The sequence below is a fragment of the Anabrus simplex genome, chromosome 2, assembly GCF_040414725.1.
Source record: "Anabrus simplex isolate iqAnaSimp1 chromosome 2, ASM4041472v1, whole genome shotgun sequence".
NCBI classification, from domain to species: Eukaryota; Metazoa; Arthropoda; class Insecta; order Orthoptera; family Tettigoniidae; genus Anabrus; species Anabrus simplex.
In genome coordinates, this window is record NC_090266.1 from 1200812725 (window position 1) to 1200834930 (window position 22206).

A 22206-nucleotide genomic window follows, 5' to 3' on the forward strand; every position below is an offset into this window, starting at 1 on the left:
TTTTTTTAATTTTTGAAGGAGATTCCAAATACAAATTTCAACGCCTATAACATCTTCAGTTTTTGAGACATGGGTATCCCCATAGAAACAATTCAACCCCTTGATCAGTCCCCCTGCCCCATCTAAGTAAATTTTCTCCAAAATCAAAAAATACCTGTTACTTCATTTTTTAAGGAGATTTCAGAAACCAATTTTCATGTCTGTAACATTTTCAGCTTTTGAGATATCCCCATAAAAAAATTCACCTCTTTCTTCACTTATTTCCACCTCCACTCCCTTAAGTGGACTTTTCAAAAGCAAAAACAAAAATAGGTGTTTCTTCATTTTTAAAGGAGATTCCATATACCAATTTTCATGTCTATAACATCTTCAGTTTTTGAGATTAAGTTTTCTCATAAACAGAATTCAACTCCACCTCCTCTAATTTTCACCTCCCCCCCCCCCCCACCTCAAGTCAGTTTTCAAAAAACGCAAAAAAAATTTTGTTTATTTTTAAAGAAGATTCACATCTGTAATATGTTAAGTATATGAGATATACTGTAGATCTACTCATTTTGAAACTTCGCCCACTTTTTCAATTATTTTCACACCTTAAGTGGATTTTCCAAAAACAAAGAATACATGTTTCTTTATTTTTAAAGAAGATTCCAAGTACCAAGTTTCACGTTTGCAACATATTCAGTTTTTGAGATATATGTATGCTCATAAAAGGAATTCAACTACATCACTACTTTTTACCCCCTCCCTCATTGTCGGCTTTCTGAAAACAAAAATACGCATTCCTTTATTTTAAAACGAAATTCCAGATACCAATTGTCATGCCTGTAACATCTTTAATTTTCAATTCTTTCTTCACTTCTGATCAATCCCCCTCCCCCTTTCCCCTTAACTGGATTACCTGAAAACAAAAATACGTGTTTCTTTATTTTTAAAGGATATTCTAAATAACAATTTTCTCGTCTGTAACATAATAAGTCTTTGGGATATACTGCAGGTATACTCATTGTAAGAATTTACCCACTTTTCAATTCTTTTTGTTTATTTTCACAGGAGATTCCATATACCAATTCTCATGTCTTTAAACTGTTCCAAACTAATTACCAAATCACCAAGCTCGATAGCTACAGTCGCTTAAGTGCGGCCAGTATCCAGTATTCAGGAGGTAGTAGGTTCGAACCCCACTGTCGGCAGCCCTGAAGATGGTTTTCCGTGGTTTCCCATTTTCACACCAGGCAAATGCTGGGGCTGTACCTTAATTAAGGCCACGGCTGATTCCTTCCCATTCCTAACCCTTCCCTGTCCCATCGTCGCCATAAGACCTATCTGTGTCTATTCCTTAGAATAATAATAACCATAGTTATTGCAACTCTCTTTCGACCCCTCTTTCTCAAACATTTCTATTTCATCCACTCTATTATTGGTTTTGCTTCTAGATTTTCTCTTTCCTCACTGCTCTCTACCTTTTTGGAAATCTTAGCAAATACTTTGACTCCCCCCCACCCCCCTACCCTTTGTTTTTCTTCCCCCACAGATCCTTTAGACTTACACTTCTAACCCTACTCATTACCTCTCTCCTCTCCCACCACCACAGCACTTGCCAGTGTCGCACTGCTGCCCCCACCTCTCTCCGCACGTTGATCGGGCTCCTCTTCTCACCTGCGGTCTTTTCTTCTGACTCTACTCTCTTCACAATGGACTTTACTCCTCTCTTCACCATCAGACATTATCTCGTCATCACCAGCCGAACCCTCCTTTTCTCTTCTGACACCTCCCGCTCCCGTTTGCATAACAGCCTGTAGATAGTTTTTGTCCATTACCTGCAATGTATCAGCCTACCATTCCCTTGACTATCTCGCGTTCCCCACCACCAACTGTTGGCTAATGAACGCTCTCAGCCCTTGTTGCCGCACTTTCCACATATGTCTTCTTATCACCTTAAAATCTCTGCTCCCTTCACTGCCTCTATCCCGATTCATCTATATCTTCTCTTCCTTTAGGTTCCCTGCATTCCTTAGAATAATGTCTGCCTTCAGGGCAGATATTAATGTAAGCTTAATTGGCCAGCCACCTTTCCCTTTCACTCCTCCCACTCTCTTGAACTCATCAATATCCACCTTACTAAAGTTTATCTTCTTTCTGTTCTGTATCATCTCAACCGCCTTATAAACTAGTGTCACCATATTTTCTTTCGCATCTTTTTCTATCCATATATAAAAATATTCTTTCTTCCTTCATTCCTGGTTTCCATCTGCTACTTCTCTCTTCAGTTTTGCCACCACCCCACTCCAGCAACTGAATTTTCTTTCGCATTTTTTTCCATCTCCCCCTCGTTACTCTCTACTTTTTCTCTCACCTCTTCCACCTCATTCTTAACGCACTGCCTCAAGTCCTTTAGCTCCTTGGAATGATATCTTATCATTTCCTTTAATTGGTCTATCTGACACGCCTCCCTCACCATGTCTTTTAACACCTCAGTCTCTTCCCACCCTAGGGCACCAACTGGAGCACGCCCTGGGTTTATTTCCACACCCCCTATTATAAGCAGCGCTACCACCGCCACCAGCAACCCTGCCGTCTTCCCTATTTTCTCTCCATTCATCCTCATACACAATTCTGATTCCTTCTTCCTTCTGTAATGGTAACTTTCAACCCTCACTCGATAAAGCTCCAACGTAATCCCCATATCTCAGCACTAACTCAGGACATCCACTCATACTGCTTACTCAATCAAGAGTGTGAGTATGCCTTATTATGGCATCACCATTAGCTTTTGCAGTTTCCCTATAACTATGTTACCTTTGGTTGTGCTATTTGAGAATAAAACCAGCTTCTGGGCTGGTAACCTAATAGACAGATATAAATGATACAGTATAATTAAAGAACTGGAATTAGGGATAAGGCTTTTTGTGGATAATGTGATACTGTATAGAGTAATAAATAAGTTAAAGGATTGTGAATGACTGCAAGAAGGCCTGGACAGTGTTGTGAGATGGACAGCAGACAATAATTATAAACGGGGTGAAAGTCAGATTGTTTCCCTGTATTATATACATTGTGTTGATGGCAGGAAATTACCTCAAGGGGATCACAGTAAATACCTAGGTGTAAAGACAGGGTGCGCACAAAGTTCGCATACCTCTACTCATTTTTTTATTTATTTCTATCGTCAGATATCCATTGTTTTTGACTTTGATTGTTGACAGGATTTGGTGCCAAGATATTGAAAAATGGCTGATACAAGTGATTATACGACAGGAACATTTGCTGGCCGCTGTGTGGATTCATGAGTGTAAAATTAGTGGCAAATCAATTAAATGTGTGAGGGACGATTTCGTTGCATGGTTTGTGAAAGCAGCACTGACAAAGAAGACGATGTTGGTGTGGGAAAAGAAAACCTTTTTAACGTTCAGTGTTCACGACGTGCTTAAAAGTGGAAGACCATCCACCAGACTTTAACTTAGTGCTGATGTAGAAAAATCTATCGAACAATCTCTGATCCGATCCATACGGATACGTGCGTCAGAGTTGGAGATACCAGGATTAATCATAAATAAATAATGAGTATAATGAGTATATATACTTTTATATCATGTCAGTTATGTTTAAGTTAATATAGGGGTATATAGGCTTTGTACACATCCTGTATTAGGAACGATTATTGGTATAATCACATACATGGGATTGTAAATAACGGTTAGGGATTTCTACATATGGTTATGTTGGTATTTAGGATTTGTAGTAAGGACGTAAAGCAGAGAGCATATAAGTCACTGGTAAGACCACAATTAAAGTATGGTTTCAGTGTATGGAACTCTCACCAGGATTGCTTGATTCAAGAATTGGTAAAACTTGGAATAAAAGGTTTGTTCCAACAAGCAGTTTGCGTACGGTTTGGTATCGATTCATGAATTGATGTAAGCGCATGCGCGAGCTATGTACTCGTTGGGAACCGTCGCTAAACAACAGTCTGTTGGAATGGTTCATGAACGGTCAAGAAAAACTACAATGCGCATGCGTTCACAATCACGTGGGAGATTCCTGTTTGAGGATAAACAAACAGCTTTTCTTGTTCTTCTCTGCCAAACAACTTGTTAGGCCTACTCAGTGGAAGGTAATTGGCAATAAAATGACTCAACTAATAAAATTATAGATTAATGGACATGTTTCTAAAATAATAATTAAATTATTCCAGAATTACGTGAATTTATAATTCTATCACGAGTACCGGTACTGGCAGCGTGTAAAACTGATGATGTAGACTGTTCTATTCAGAGGATAGCCACTGTCACCTAAAAGAAAATACTAATCACATTTGTTTCTTCTAAATTATTGCCAAGAGGTGAACTTCTAAGTACTCTGCTAGTCCGGCCCCACGGTGTGGGGGACAACGCGTCCGCCTGTCACCCGGCGGCCACGAGTTTGATTCCCGGCTGGGTGAGGATTTTTAACATTGTAATGATGTCCTTTGTATCGTTCTTAATCTTCCTTTCCTCACACACAACATTCCACACTACCGCCATTTCAATCACACGCAGGTTCATACAATATGGTGCCAGTAGGGGCAAAAGATCCACATGGGTTGACACCCCGAGCAAATAGCATTTAAAAAAATACTCAGAAACACATCCAAAATTTTTCGTCTGTGGTCACAAACAGCTTGCATTCATTAATTCATTAAGACATATGTTGATAAATAAAATATACCTGTATGGATAGTGTCCTTTTCTATTTATGTAAGAGTCGGGATCATTTGCAGGCTTATCAGTTTCAATATGACAGCCACCTATGGCAACAATGGCACCTGGAAATCCAGCAGTCGCTTAAGCGCGGCCAGTATCCAGTATTTGGGAGATAGTAGGTTCGCTAGGCTATTTGCTTTACGTCGCACTGACACAGATATGTCTTACGGCGATGATGGAATAGGAAAGGCCTAGGAATTGGAAGGAAACGGCCGTGGCCTTAATTAAGGTTCAGCCCCTGCATTTGCCTGGTGTGAAAATGGGAAACCACGGAAAACCATTTTCAGGGCTGCCGACAGTGGGGTTCGAACCTACTATCTCCTGATTACTGGATACTGGCCGCACTTAAGCGACTGCAACTATCGAGCTCGATATAGTAGGTTCAAACCCCACTGTCGGCAGCCCTGAAAATTGTTTTCTGTGGTTTCCCATTTTCACACCAGGAAAATGCTGGGGCTGTACATTAATTAAGGCCACGGCCGCTTCCTTCACACTCCTAGCCCTTCCCTGTCCCATCGTCGCCATAAGACCTATCTGTGTCGGTGCGATGTAAAGCAACTAGCAAAAAAATTCTGTAGACCAAGTGATCACTTGTGGAGATAAGTTGCTAATGAAGACAGTCAATCATTTGACAATTCTACGTAGAGAGCTCAAAGGAATGTCAAACCGATCTGCAACATCCCGGAAACTTGCAGTCGGATGCCCAATAAACCACAGGAAAATTTGAACCTTTATTGGAAAAGCAACAATTAAAGATTATTATTATTATTATTATTATTATTATTATTATTATTATTATTATTGCAGCAGCTGCAGACAAACCTGACTCAGTGCAGAAAGTTTTCCATATTGGCCAGACTGATGTTTGTACTGGTCACTTCCTTCATACTGTTCTGCAATATTTTCCATTATCTCCCTATTGACGCAAAAATGCTCCTTAAACGTTTCATTGTCATAGCGAAGTACTGTTTCTTCTATAAGCGGAGAGCGAGAGGGAAAGAGCATTTTGGTTACTAAATTATGAGTTACTTTTACATGTAGTGAAAATAAATATAACTGAAACAAAATTGCAAACAAGTAAAAAAAAATATAATAACTTGCCTAAATAGTCTTCATTTTTCGCTTCTGGGATATTGTAATATATGCCTAGATCATCTTCACTGGAGTCCGAGTTCATAAGGTCATCATCAGAATTTATTTTATTTATTTATTGGTTATAGAATGTCCCAGTGAGCTAGTGGCTCAAGGAACCGCCCTCAAAATCGTCATGCATCATTCTCGTTTTTATCTCGTGCCTCTTACTTTATCAGTGTGTAGTCAAATATGACTTTTTAACTGTATAACTTTTTAACTTTAACTGTATAATTGTATAACAATGCCGTACAATTGTACGTGTAACATGTCGTCTGCTCGCGCCAGATGATACCGATCAGCTGTTCACGCTTCAAGTGACAGCTATGGACCACAATGCACAACTCACATTTATTTTGGTGTACTGCGCATGTCTCTGACAAACAGTACTTGTTCTGGAGCACGAACTGCTTTGCCAGTCCGCAAACTGGTTTATGCACGGTCCATAGTCTGTTGGAACAACCGACTCCGAGTCCGCGTTTGAGTTTGAAGTTCGTTGGAACGCTCTTTCCGTACTGCGCATGCATCAGCCAGTTTTCAAACTGTTCCCGTTCTTGTTGGAACAAACCTAAAGAGACGAGTTGCTTGACTAAGCAGTATGTTCTGAGCTGTCAATGGAGAGATGGCACGGAATTACATCAGTAGACATATAATTTTGAGTGTCTTTTTTAAAAGTAGGTAAACCGAGCTCGGTAACTGCAGTCGCTTAAGTGCGGTCATTATCCTGTATTCAGGAGATAGTGGGTTCGTACTTCACTGTTGACAGCCCTGAAGATGGTTTTCTGTGGTTTCCCATTTTTACACCAGGCAAATGCTGGGGCTGCACCTTAGTTAAGACCACGGCAACTTCCTTTCCACTCCCAGCCCTTTCCTGTCCCATCATCGTCATAACACCTATCTGTGTCGGTGCAACGTAAAGCAACTTGTAAAACAAAATAGTAGGAATGATCCCAATATGAAACTGAATTTGTAATTCAGGAGGACAAATTGGGTCACATAAGTTTGTTATCTCTGTTACTCCAAACCCTCGTATTTCCAGTAATATAAAGTTTTCAAGAAGGTCGAAAATATTGTTAGAATGTAACTTTTCAACAGAAAAAAGAAAAATTATTAACAAATGCCATGTTAATGCAAACAGAGAACTCTTCAATGATGCAAATAATTGAAACTGAAAATGATGTAACAGAAAATATATATACGAGGTATCGATAGTAATTAATTTTCTGATCATTTGGAGATACGAAGTTTTGACTATCTTCATGTCCAAGTCATGAAATTATGAGGTTTTGTATAAATGCATGAGAATATCAAAACTTTGCATGTTATAAATCTCATTATGTACTGACGGTTATCACCATATAAGTAAAAAAGTCTTATATTACCCTCCTTTTTTGTATTGAAAAGGAGGATAATATAAGACTTTTTTATTTGTAAAGTAATATCAAAACTTGTCTGTCTGATTTACAAGAATTCATGATAAGAGAAACATGAGCTTTACAATATTTGTGCTTTTTTGTTTTTGCCATTAGTACAAAAATCTATATTTATTGCATGACAAGGTTCCTTACACGTATGAGGATCAGTGTTTTTTTATTCATTATTTTCAAACCCCCATTTCAGTGCTAGCTGGGGTTACAAGGACTTAGAGTTTCAGCAACAATATTCATTTATAGTAAGAGGAGTTAGGGATTAGAATAATTTACCAAGTGAGATGTTCAGTTTCCAACTTCTTTGAAATTATTTAAGAAAAGACTAGGTAAACAACTGACAGGGAATCTGCCACCTGGGTGACAGCCCTAAATTCAGATCAGTGGTTACTGATATTGTGCAATATCCTGTCGGTTGGTATCAACAAGTGGGGGAGAATGTGTCATGATGGCAGGCAAAATGGAGGAGAAAAAGTTTATTTTGGAGTTTATCAAAGTGTACCATGGACTTCCAGCTCTATGGGACATAAAGAGCAAAGATTACAGTAATTGCATTTTAAAATGTGTACAATACGAGGGGATTATTGAGAAATATCGCAAAAAAAAATACCCGAATGCCGACAAGCAAAAAGTTATTTAAAAAATCAATTCTCTGCGTACAAACTTCCAGAAGGATGTGAAGCGGCTTCGTGATGCAGAAAAGAGTGGTGCATGTGCAGAGGATATTGAACCTTCACTGTGGTACTTTGAAGAAATGAAGTTTCTTCTATGTCAAGAAACACCAACTTCATAAAATTGTTTGTGTTAGGCCTACTGTTATTAAACTTGCTGTGACACATGCACAATGGACAAATTTGAGGACTCAGTTGAGATGGGAGACTAGGAATATAATATACAGGAGTGGTTATAGCAGGTCGATTAGCGCTCCAATCGGAGACAAGCAGCACTACAGCAGACATGATATAAATTTACCAGCTAACAACAAGAGCTGTCTGAGTAATCTCGCATGTGTGTCAAGTTCATCATTGATAGAAATGATTTATAGTTTAGCTTTATTTGTTGAAGGGTGAATATGCCTGCATTCTGTCCTGCATGCTTTTGTTCAAGCAAAACAAACAGTTAATCTTATTTCAGGTAACTTCATTTCTTTTCTATTATAAGAAGGCTACATATATTAAAAGATCTTAATTTTCGCCACTTTGGAGCAAAAATTCTCGTCACAGGTTCTCACAAAAAGACGAATAACTGACTAGGCAGTCGGTGAATAATATAAAGAGAAACAAGTGGTATCCCAAGCAGCAAAGTACTTCTGTTCAGAATATTTTGAAGAGCACTATATGTGTGTGTCCAAACTTGTCCTGTTTCTCTATGGGGTCGAGTGTTTCGTTAATGACAGGAGATATTTGCTACCCAAGGCATTATCAAATCAAAAAATCAAAATCTCTTTATTTGCAAATGAGGTGTCTACCTCGGTGGCAAATGGTACACTAAAATCAATTATTGTCAAGCACTAAATATTAAATTAACAAGAGAAGAAAATTTTCCTATAATACAATAACATACAATTTACACTAACAATTTTTTCTATTAAACACACAGCTCATCCTTAATAAATTTATACTGTTTAAAAAATTCTACTTATAATATCTCCTGTACTACTTACAAATATAGTCAACTGATATACAGTATTTGGAATTACTTCAAATGATACTATACAACTGGTATAAGATTAAAATTTACATTGCATTTATTTATTTATTTTTCTACCCATTCTGGAACCTAAGTAGCATAACGACCTGCTGCGTCTTAACCAGAGCCCCTTTTGCCACCACTTTTCAGAGTTCCTGAAGGGCGTTCACAGCTACTGTAGCGGTCCCAGGGCCCTCGAAGCCCCCACTGTACTTCACCCCTACAGGCAGTCACCTACTTTGGCTGTCCAAACTCCTTAAACCAGGGGATGGAATTAATTTATTCACACACATTTTTTTATTTACAATAACCTGCACTGGTCGAATGCCCTCTAACACTTCATTTATTTTCTCTGTTGCTGTTTATTCTCTTCTTGAATATCTGTACAGATTTTGGGAAAGGATCAAACACTACCCCTGGTAAACTGTTCCACTCCTTCACACCCTTCCCAATGAACGAAAATTTACCCCAATCGCTTCTGCTAAAATTCCTTCTAATTTTATATTTGTGATCAGTCCTGCCGATATAATTATTTTCCAACTGAAGCCTCTCACGGATATCTCCCCATGCTTCTTCTCCTGTATAGGCTCTATATATCCTATAAGTCTAGTTTTCTCCCTTCTCTTACTTAAAGTCTCCCACCCAAGTTCCTTTAACATTTCTGATACACTACTCTTTCTCCTGAAATCCCCTGTTACAAATCTTGCTGCTTTCCTCTGCACACTATCTATTTCTTTTATTAGGTATTCTTGGTGAGGATCCCAAACACTGTTTGCATATTCCAATAATGGACGAACCATACTCAAGTAACTTTTTTCTTTTAATTCTTTGTTGCATCCTTTAAGTAGCCTCATTATGACATGTAACGATCTGTATGCTTTCCCAACAATGTCATCAATATGACCCTTCCAGTGCAAATTACTTTCAAATCTCACACCTAAGTATTTGCACTTGCCATCTTTTGGGATAACCACCTCATCCAAAGTATATTCAAATTCAGTTTTAAAGCTCCTGTTTGTAAAAGTTGTAACAGTTGATTTGCCTCCATTAACCTTCATATTATTTTCTTCAACCCATTGTTGGATACTTTCAAGGTCCTTTTGTAATTCTGAACAATCCTCAATGTTGTTTATTTCCCTATAAACAATTATGTCATCTGCAAACAATCTTATTTTTTATGTTATATTATTCCCTAAATTATTTACATATATTAAGAAAAGCAACGGACCAATTATACTACCCTGTGCAATTCCCTTCTTAACTTTCTTTTCCTGCGATACATTATTTCCTACATTGACTTTCTGAACCCTTGAATTTAGAAATGATTTTATTCAACGTGTAACCCTTACGTCCAATCCTATTCCCTCCCATTTTTTAAATAATATTCCATGTTCCACTCTATCAAAAGCTCTGGAAAGATCTATGGCTATGCAATCTAACTGGCCTCCTGAATCCAATTGATCTGATATGTCCTGCTGAAATCCCACCAGTTGTGCCTCACAAGAAAATTTCTTTCTAAATCCATACTGGCTCCTCATGAACCAATTTTTATCATCACATATCTCTCTGATGTACTTTGATATTAAACTCTCCATTATCGACAATTTAGAATTGCTCTTCTCATCCATACGTAATAGTGGAGGAAAAAGTAATAATCAAAATGCAAAGCAATTCAAATCATCATACAGGAAGTATTTACTGGGACAGATTGATTCATCAACAGCAGCAAACTGTACTATGGTTCCTTCTGAAGACAGCACCTCTGGTGATCATTATCACTGTGCTACAGAAAAAAAAAAAGTGAAATGGCATATGGCTTTTAGTGCCGGGAGTGTCCGAGGACAAATTCAGCTCGCCAGGTGCAGGTCTTCAGATTTGACACCCGTAGGCGACCTGCGTGTCGTGATGACGATGAAATAATTATGAAGACGACACATACACCCATCCCCCGTGCCAGCGAAATTAACCAATGATGGTTAAAATTCCCGCACCTCCGCGAATTGAACCTGGGACCCCTGTGAGCAAAGGCCAGCACGCTAACCATTTAGCCATGGAGCCAGACACTGTGCTACAAATTGCAAGTCACTCACCAAGTACTCTAAAAATGTTGTTGAGTACATGACAGGAAATGTCATCCGTGAGGTGCAAAAGAAAATTAAATGCCACGACTGTCCAAAGGTTATGTTTGCTCAGCATTCTGAAGAGAAAAAAGAACTTATTGTCTGGAAAGATATAAAATACAGTATCTTTATCCAGCTCATATTGATGTGAAATTGACACGTAGCTGTAAAAGTATTCAGAAAAATGTCACTGTCGTGAAGATAACAAACTTTATGTGAAAGTTACAGACTGAAGTTCTCTCGTCAGTTGCAGAGCAGTTGTTTTACAGCAACAATCATTTATTTACTGCTGCTGAGCTCAGTGAGGAATCCCATTATGCCAGCATGACAAAACTTCTCTTAAAGCAGTATTTTAAATTAGACTGCACCACAGATACAGGTCTATTAAGCAAGAATTGGAAAGAGAACCCACGAGACAGATGCACTTTTCATGGGGCAATGAAACAGAGATAGAAAATATGTATTGATTCATGTTTTGAATTGTGGAATATGACTAAGTTTATACCAGATCAATATAAAATTAAATTTGTTTATTGTTAAATTTTATTTCCAGTCAATGTTATAAAACTGTTTAAATAGAAAGTTTGCCTTTGAAATGTATAATAATTCATTAAAGTGTGTTTAATTTTCTTGGCTCTTTAGATACGCATGGTGATTAGTAATCTTGTACCGTAGGTCTAGACTCTTCTGTATATTAATAAATATTGCAGATGCAGATCTGTGTGAAAATGTCTAATTTTCCCGCTCTGTTCAGCACTCACTCACACAGCCTAATGAGGTACATATAAAAAAAATTTACTAATAATTTTATCAATTTTGCTAAATAACTTTTACTTCAAATCATATGAACTTGTTTTACTCTACACTTTTACTTATGTTATTAATTTTCTCTCAAATCATATTTAATTGCCACAAAACCTGCCCTTCATTGTTTAAGAAATGACAATAGATATGTCTGACCATCTTAGGACTTGTTGATACATTTCTGGAGGTACTTGGGCGCTGCCGCAGTGAAAACCACATCTCTCCATTTCTCGCTCATGGCAATGCCGGCCCTTCAAATCTTCATTATCTACACGATTCGTAGTAATGTAAGCGCGTGGCTGGAGTTTTCGTAAAATGTTGTGTAAATAACAACATGCCAAGACAACCTTCTGAGCCTTTTCTGGAGACAGTGCTATAGGATTGTGAAGTACACCAAATCTGCTGACCAAAATCCCAATGGTATTTTCGATAACACAATGTGCACGACTATTGATAACTGAAAATTCTCTTACCCAAATTTAATCCCACTTGGGGGTAGGATTTCATGAGATTGTCTATCAGTGCAAAAGCCTCATCCCCCAACAAAATGAGAAGCACTAGTCGCTGACTATTCAGCAAGTGTGAAGGTTCCGGGATTCCAAATGATAATAATAATGTTATTTGTTTTACGTCCCACTAACTACTTGAACGGTCTTCGGAGACGCCCGGATTCCAAATGAATTATCTGAAAGAGCTCTCCCAAACTCTGTGTAACTAAATACACCGCCGTCTGAAATTCACCCACTGATACCCATATCAACCATGAAGTCATAATTCGCATTCGCAGCTGCCATCATCACAATACCGCAGATTTTTTTGTAGTTGAAGTAAGTGATCCTGAATTGAGGGGTTTCTTTATTGCCACATGTTCTCCACCAATTGCTCCCAAGCAGTTTGGAAAATTCCACAGATCACTGAATTCTCAAGCAATTTCTCTCCATTTTTCTTCTGAAGTTGGTACTTGCAACAAAAAATGTAACTATTCGAGGGAAAAGGAATTTTCTATTTTTAATAATAATGTTATTGTTTTTACGTCCCAATAACTACTTTGACGGTTTTAGGAGATGCCGAGGTGCCGGAATTTTGTCCCGCAGGAGTTCTTTTGTGTGACAGTAAATCTACCGACATGAGGCTGACGTGAGCACCTTCAAATACCACCAGATTGAGCCAGGATCGAACCTACCAAATTGGGGTCAGAAGGCCAGCGCCTCAACCGTCTGAGCCACTCAGCCCAGCATTTTTTTTTCCAGGCTCGAAGCAAGGAAATACCTGCTAAGAAGAAAAACAAGATAGAAGGTTTGAGTGACAAGTTGGTGAAAATGGCTTGCGAACACATTAAACAACAACCAGATGACTACGAAAAATAGCTGCAGCTTGGGCAGTCGAACTTAAAAAAAAAAAAAATCCATCCAAAACAACAGTTGTTTGCAAAGAAGGCGATTATTATATTACCGGTACATAATAATTCAAGGGACAAACGGGGACCTTACACTGTAATTCTGTGGAAATGAACGCCTTACATGCTTTCACGCCATAAAGTGTTCAATCTCTCCCTGCGAACTGTCACGATGATTTCATAGTAGGACCACATCTGCAAATCAAGCTCCTATTTTGTTACTTTTCAATAATATGTGCACATTTGAATATACATATCATATATAATTGAAATAAATTGCTGAAGCTAAAAAAGTGCTTAACTTTTTGAATTCCATTAGGCTGTTGATCAGAGCTGTGATGAAAAACTTCAGGTCTTCAAAGGTATTCCCACTGGCAAGCTGAAGTAAGGTAACAGACAAACGTTGACTTACGGGAATAGCATCGTGCATAATAGTATACTTTTTCTCGATTTGAGGAGTGACCAAAACATGACCACCGCTTTCCCTGAAAAACGACCAGGAATACTGGTCACAAATAAACAATATACCCCTTCCAGACAAAAGCTAAGGGAAAAAAATGACGTAGTATTGTACATCCCTGAACACCCTCACATCATTAATCTCAGAATATCTGATTCTCCTTGTTACTACACAACAGTGATTGCATTGCTATGGGGAGTGTGCGTAAGAGAAAAATGCATGTTCTTTTACCGAGAGACCAAATCTCTGTAATAACAGAGAGTGATAAAGGAAGATTTCAATGTGATACAGAGAAAGAGTTTGAGTGTGAAAGAATTAAAATTCAAAACTGTATTGAAAATTGCAACTGTTACTTAAAGGCATACAAAGAAAGTGTGAACCAAATCATTAAGAACAAACTGTAGCAGTCATTCAAAGAAATGTTTTCGAGTGGTGACTCTGAGATGTGCTATGGCAGGAAAATTTCCTATATCTACGTGTGGTTTATTTCACAGCGAGTAACGGATGGTTGTACAGATTTCGTCTCCAACACTATATGGTCTTGCCTGCAGTTTGCAGAATATTACGATTTATACTGTCGTATGGTAAGGGTGTATTCTGCCTGAAGGCAGGCCCAAACCTCCGCAGAGGTGTGCCTGAGCCGGAGTTTACGTGCGGTAGGGTGGCCAGTTCCTTTCCGCTCCTCCATTCCCTTACCCCCCAACCAACAGCGCATGGCAACCCATCCAAATCTTGACCACGCCCAATGTTGCTTAACTTCGGAGATCTCACGGGATCCGGTGTTTCAACACGACTACGGCCGTTGGCATTTATACTGTAACGTAACCCTTACTGAATTTCTACCTACTGTAGTATGAGTAGTTACATATTCAATTAAACACTCGTAAAAAAGGACATATTTTCGGTTATTTATAAAAGAGGTTTCACTGTATAATATTTGTCATTTACTTACGAAACTAATTTTCCGACACCAACTTGAAGAATAGGCTGCGGAAGTTCAGTTTCCAGCAGTAGGTCAGCGGGCTTATATCCAACCTCAGTTCCATCTTCTAATCTCCTGAATGAAGGAAAATACACTCGCAGAACTCCGCTGAGGCTTCCAGTTATTATACTCTCAGAATTCCCACCTATATTCGCGGTAACAATGCTCTGTTGATCAAATGATTCACTCTCTCCACATCGAGTAGTCCAAAAATCCCGCGCTTTGAATAAAGACATTTTCACCAAAATTTGTATGATCACGTAATATATGAATATATTTGTAGAACGTCTACCATCAACAATGACATTTCTATACAAAGATTAAAACGCTCTTCTCATAATCACTTCTAGTCGTTCATCTCAAACTTGAAGACACGGGCCACAAGAATAATTTTCGAACATAACGTCGTACTATCATAAACAGAAAAATCCTGCACATGTAGCACACACATCGCTTTCTATAACGAAATTCCGAGCACCAACAATTACACAACAAATGGCATGAAGTGGGACTCTAAACACAAACAGAAGTTCATATTTTGACAAATGGAATGCATCAAGGGATGCCAACGCACTACAAGGAAACTACGCATTTGAGGATATTTTCGAACGTACTCAAAGAGAGAGTATCCTCTCAAGGATGTTGGTCACAGTGGCAGCATATTTCTCGATCATCTTCTTTTGTCCTCCGAACCACAGTCCAAATACAGTAGAGATAATACGCGACACTTACGGATTTCGCCTTGCTAAAACGGGAGACAATTCGACGGTGGCGTTCCTAGTGACTTGACCTGAACAAATCGCGCTAAATTCAAATATCAATGGAAATGTATATACGGAAATGGATAAATAAATTACGTCTAGAAAGAAAGTGTTATTGAGATATTAACTTCGAAGTTGCTAAAGCAATTCTGGATAAATGAATGAAGAATTATTTAAAAGGTTATTATTCAAAGACTGAAATTAGACATATAAACAAGAAGTGAAATGGACTGCTGTGAAATGGCTTGATCTTCCATTTATGCATTACTTTTTTTAGCTTTAGCATTCCTGCCTGAACTCTTACGGTTGGATTTGTCTCTTTTCTCATTTAAAAACGTTGTATCATCACATTAAGACACTTGTCAATAAAAATATCGGCACATTCCTTACACATATGATGTAATGAATTAACATTTAATAGCTGTACAATTTTCCTCTTAACATGAAGCCTACTAATAGAAAGATATTCCTTACACATATGATGCAATGAATTAACATTTAACAATAATAATAATGTTATTTGTTTTACGTCCCACTAACTACTCTTTTACGGTTTTCGAAGACGCCGAGGTGCCGGAATTTAGTCCCGCAGGAATTTTTACGTGCCAATAAATATACCGACACGAGGCTGACGAATTTGAGCACCTTCAAATACCACCGGACTCAGCCACGATCGAACCTGCCAAGTTGGGGTCAGAAGGTCAGCGCCTTAACCGTCTGAGCCACTCAGCCCGGCGAATTAACATTTAATAGCTGGACAATTTTCCTCTTAACATGAAGCCCACTAACAGAGAGATAATTTATAAAATCCCAGCTTTAATCTGAGAAGAGGGATAAAAGAAAGAAAAGTGTGAAAATGTTGTCGATAGTGATGCTTTGAGGAATATTTACGTACAATTAGAGTAAAAATGTAAAATACCCTTGGCTGTATAGTGGAGGATTTTTAAAGTCGCTGGCCTGGAAATGATCTGAACAGATCTTATAATTCTTATATAAGCGTAACGCCCCTTCTTTCTTGTACACCTTATCCAAATCACTTCTGTGAGATTTCAAAACCCACAGATCACACCTACAACAACACATCGGTATTGAAGGTTAACTGCTCCACTATACAATAAAATATGCGTATTAGATTTTAAGCCAGTTAAAATATGGATCGAGCAGGTCAGAAGATTATGAAGTACTATAAAAATCTCTGTCACTGGAAGAATATATATGCAAACAAGATATTACTTACATTTTCTTGTCACGAGGGAACCTGAAGAACGACCGCGCATTTTCCTCTACTTCGTAATTACTGCAGCCAAACACAGCACATACCTTTCCCCTCATGTTGAGAGGAGATATAGAGGAATGACACACACTAATATTTATTTATGTCAACTCACTGAAAACGCATAAATAACACCAAAAACTTCACACAAAAATACACGTGATCTTATGGGAGAATCAGTACTGTTCAGGTCTATCCGCTAGAGTGAGCTCCAGTAGCTGTCCCTCGACATCTCGCTCAGTGTCGTCGCGTATTATCTCTACTGTATTTGCACGGTCGGCTCGATCCGTCGCTGGGTCCTTATACCGGTTTGGCAATCGCTTGTGAATCCCAGCATAAAGATGTAATTGGGAAATTTCACCATAATGCCGCTGGAGCGCAAATGGCCGCATTTCCAGTTTTATTTATATTGATTTTGCTGTCGTAAATGTTGGCAACGTGTTCGCAATGAGGTGCCTGTTGGCTTGATATTGAGAGCTGATAGTTATGCGCTAGTGAGTTTATTTTTTAATGTTGCCATTGATGCTTTCACGTCCCGAACATATAGACATGATGCTGTATAGGCTTTTGGGCTTATGCCGTGTCAAAAAAATCAGGTGAAATTCTTCACGTTTTGCAGAGGACTGTGCTCTGCGTCATCAGAAGAAAATCTCGACTGTCCACGAGAAAGGCTTCTTATTTTTAACATTTTTATTATATATTTTGTATATCTTTATAATTGTGTTTACAAATCTTGGAATTTGCGGCATTATTGTGCACCTTTTTGTACTTCGAGCAGAAAATTTCTGCAAACAAGAACAAATGTAAAGAGTGGCTCAAAGTGATTTCTAGCTGTAATTTCGTCCTAAACAAGAAATTTAATTTAAGAGATAATAAGTTTTTCTAATGCTGTAGTGATTTGTTTTTCTTTAACTGTGTTTGGAAATATTCGAATATGAATTGCTGTGTCCCTTTTTGTATTTCGAGCAGGAAAAAACCAAAGGGGTACTATCATTTCAAGAATTCCCTGTAGACCAGATCAAAACTACGGAGTAGCTCAAAACAGTTGGCACTTTCATCTTAGTTAACTTATTCGTTTCTATTTCGCGTATTTATCTTCTTTCTTTCTTTCTTTCTTTCTTTCTTTCTTTCTTTCTTTCTTAATCTGCTTACCCCTCCAGCGTTGGCTTTTCCTTCGGACTCAGCGAGGGATCCCACCTCTACCAACTCAAAGGTTGGAACGTGAGACTTCGAGTCGAGGGATACAACTCGAAGGATGACCAGTATCTCGCTCAGGCAGCCGCAACTGCTATGCTGAACAGGAGCCTTGTGTTGGGGATGGGAAGATTGGAAGGGACAGACAAGGAAGGGGGAGGAAGCGGCTGTGGCCTTAAGTTAGGTACCATCCCCGCATTTGCTTGAATGAGAAGTGGGAAACTATGGAAAACCACTTCGAGGATGGCTGAGCTGGGAATCGATCCCCCCTATATTCAGTTGACCTCCCAAGGCTGAGTGGCCCCCGCTCCAGCACACGCACCACATTTGAAATACCGTGGCAGGGCCAGGAATCGAACCTGGGCCCCGGGGCTGCCAGCTAATCACGCTAATGGGATATTCTAAGCATAAATATTGTTTCATTGAATAATCCTTTAGGCGGAGTCGTATTTGCCTTATGACAGCAACACAACACATTTTTAATCAAAGATAATCAAACTTTAACATTTAAACACTGACAAGTAAGCACCATTACTGTTATGACGGTAAGGCCAACGTATGTTGTTACCTGAGCAATGAACTGTTTACAATGTATTTACGCAAAATACTTTTCTCTCACTGAAGTTTTATTTAAAATTTTTCCTCTTCTTTTTTTGGTATTTGTTTTACGTCGCACCGACACAGATAGGTCTTAGGGCGATGGTGGGATAGGAATGGGAAGGAATCGGCTGTGTCCTCAATTGAGGTACAGCCTAATGTGAAATTGGAAAACCATCTTCAGAGCTGCCGACAGTAGGGTTCGAAACCACTATCTCCCGGATGCAAACTCACAGCTAAGCGCCCCTAACCGCATGGCCAACTCACCCGATATTTAAAATTCTAGACAAGGTATGAATGAAATGTATCAGAAACTGTATATATTGAAATTAAAATTTAAACATGTTTAAGTCAAAATAGTTTTATCCATACAACGAATATGGAAAAAAGTAAGACTTTCATGCTTTTTCCAGCCCCGTTTCTGAGAGCAGCACTTGAAGAATTTTAAAACTCTAATTGAACAATGACTTTTAATCTCAAGATTAACATTAGAAGACAAAAGTATTGTAGAAAGTTCTGCTGTGTATATAAATGCCATGATAATAAACGCGATTACTATTATTCCTCACAGTTAAGGACCGTCAGCTGGACTAATCCATCCCTCCGCAGTTTCATTTCACGTTATCTTGGCAAATATCAACGAAAGTAACCTTTAGGATTAATCTTTTTTTAACAGTATTAACCTATGTACCATTCTCCATAACTCTAAATTATGATAAATCGGCAATCAAAGTACACTGACTGACAGAGCAAATGCAACACCAAGAAGGAGTGGTCAGAACTTTATGCCAATTGCAGGGTAGACTGACGTCACTGAGGTATGCTCATGATGTGAAATGCGCCGCTGTGCTGCGCACGTAGCGAACGATAAATGGGACACGGCGTTGGCGGATGGCCCACTTCGTACCGTGATTTCTCAGCCGACAGTCATTGTAGAACGTGTTGTCGTGTGCCACAGGACACGTGTATAGCTAAGAATGCCAGGCCGCCGTCAACGGAGGCATTTCCAGCAGACAGACGACTTTACGAGGGGTATGGTGATCGGGCTGAGAAGGGCAGGTTGGTCGCTTCGTCAAATCGCAGCCGATACCCATAGGGATGTGTCCACGGTGCAGCGCCTGTGGCGAAGATGGTTGGCGCAGGGACATGTGGCACGTGCGAGGGGTCCAGGCGCAGCCCGAGTGACGTCAGCACGCGAGGATCGACGCATCCGCCTCCAAGCGGTGGCAGCCCCCCACGCCACGTCAACCGCTATTCTTCAGCATGTGCAAGACACCCTGGCTGTTCCAATATCGACCAGAACAATTTCCCGTCGATTGGTTGAAGGAGGCCTGCACTCCCGGCGTCCGCTCCGAAGACTACCATTGACTCCACAGCATAGACGTGCACGCCTGGCATGGTGCCGGGCTAGAGCGACTTGGATGACGGAATGGCGGAACGTCGTGTTCTCCGATGAGTCACGCTTCTGTTCTGTCAGTGATAGTCACCGCAGACGAGTGTGGCGTCGGCGTGGAGAAAGGTCAAATCCGGCAGTAACTGTGGAGCGCCCTACCGCTAGACAACGCGGCATCATGGTTTGGGGCGCTATTGCGTAAGATTCCACGTCACCTCTAGTGCGAATTCAAGGCACGTTAAATGCCCACCGCTACGTGCAGCATGTGCTGCGGCCGGTGGCACTCCCGTACCTTCAGGGGCTGCCCAATGCTCTGTTTCAGCAGGATAATGCCCGCCCACACATTGCTCGCATCTCCCAACAGGCTCTGCGAGGTGTACAGATGCTTCCGTGGCCAGCGTACTCTCCGGATCTCTCACCAATCGAACACGTGTGGGATCTCATTGGACGCCGTTTGTATATACACTGACTGACAGAGCAAATGCAACACCAAGAAGGAGTGGTTCGAAAGGGATGAAAGTTGGGGGAAAACAGAGACGGCACGGACGAATAATTGATATTTATTTCAAACCGATATGCAGGTTACACAATCCGCACGGCATCGACTCAGTAGGATGTAGGACCACCGCGAGCGGCGATCCACGCAGAAACACTTCGAGGTCCAGAGTCAATAAGAGTGCGGATGGTGTCCTGAGGGATGGTTCTCCATTCTCTGTCAACCATTTGCCACAGTTGGTCGTCCGTACGAGGCTGGGGCAGAGTTTGCAAACGGCGTCCAATGAGATCCCACACGTGTTCGATTGGTGAGAGATCCGGAGAGTACGCTGGCCACGGAAGCATCTGTACACCTCGTAGAGCCTGTTGGGAGATGCGATCAGTGTGTGGGCGGGCATTATCCTGCTGAAACAGAGCATTGGGCAGCCCCTGAAGGTACGGGAGTGCCACCGGCCGCAGCACATGCTGCACGTAGCGGTGGGCATTTAACGTGCCTTGAATACGCACTAGAGGTGACGTGGAATCATACGCAATAGCGCCCCAAACCATGATGCCGCGTTGTCTAGCGGTAGGGCGCTCCACAGTTACTGCCGGATTTGACCTTTCTCCACGCCGACGCCACACTCGTCTGCGGTGACTATCACTGACAGAACAGAAGCGTGACTCATCGGAGAACACGACGTTCCGCCATTCCCTCATCCAAGTCGCTCTAGCCCGGCACCATGCCAGGCGTGCACGTCTATGCTGTGGAGTCAATGGTAGTCTTCTGAGCGGACGCCGGGAGTGCAGGCCTCCTTCAACCAATCGACGGGAAATTGTTCTGGTCGATATTGGAACAGCCAGGGTGTCTTGCACATGCTGAAGAATGGCGGTTGACGTGGCGTGCGGGGTGCCACCGCTTGGCGGCGGATGCGCCGATCCTCGCGTGCTGACGTCACTCGGGCTGCGCCTGGACCCCTCGCACGTGCCACATGTCCCTGCGCCAACCATCTTCACCACAGGCGCTGCACCGTGGACACATCCCTATGGGTATCGGCTGCGATTTGACGAAGCGACCAACCTGCCCTTCTCAGCCCGATCACCATACCCCTCGTAAAGTCGTCTGTCTGCTGGAAATGCCTCCGTTGACGGCGGCCTGGCATTCTTAGCTATACACGTGTCCTGTGGCACACGACAACACGTTCTACAATGACTGTCGGCTGAGAAATCACGGTACGAAGTGGGCCATTCGCCAACGCCGTGTCCCATTTATCGTTCGCTACGTGCGCAGCACAGCGGCGCATTTCACATCATGAGCATACCTCAGTGACGTCAGTCTACCCTGCAATTGGCATAAAGTTCTGACCACTCCTTCTTGGTGTTGCATTTGCTCTGTCAGTCAGTGTATTTTCCATAAAGAAGTACACATTTCTACCGCAAGTAGTTAGGCCGCCAGTGCCACGTGTCGAGCGGTGTAACTACTACTATTGCAGTGCGTGGACCCGATTGTCAAGGCCGGTAAGGAGCTAACTAAAGCAACGCATCAAGTAGGCCATTTTCCAACAAATATAGGAAGGATGAAACGAAAGGTTCTCTTTCTTCTTCTTGGGGAAAATTTTTGCGGTCCTTTATTTCACCCAGTCACAAGACTTGAGTAGGGAGAACACACTCATAATAACAAAACGTACATGTATAACTTCAAAGATCAGATCCCATATACGAACGATAACCACTAATCTTATAGCAAAGAAGGGAAAAAATGAAGT

The 22206-nt window shown here is 40.6% G+C and overlaps 1 protein-coding gene across 2 annotated transcripts in view; it reads right to left on the reverse strand.

Annotated features, from left to right (window-relative positions):
* The window catches only part of BBS9 (Bardet-Biedl syndrome 9), a 281278-nt gene extending 266017 nt beyond the window's left edge, over window positions 1–15261 (reverse strand). For both annotated transcript variants that reach the window (XM_067142194.2, XM_067142193.2), the window contains exon 1: window positions 14719–15261. In XM_067142194.2, the coding sequence (XP_066998295.2) occupies window positions 14719–14984 (266 nt within the window). In that variant the 5' untranslated portion in view covers window positions 14985–15261. The remainder of the gene's footprint in view (window positions 1–14718) is intronic.
* Window positions 15262–22206: the final 6945 nt, after the last annotated feature.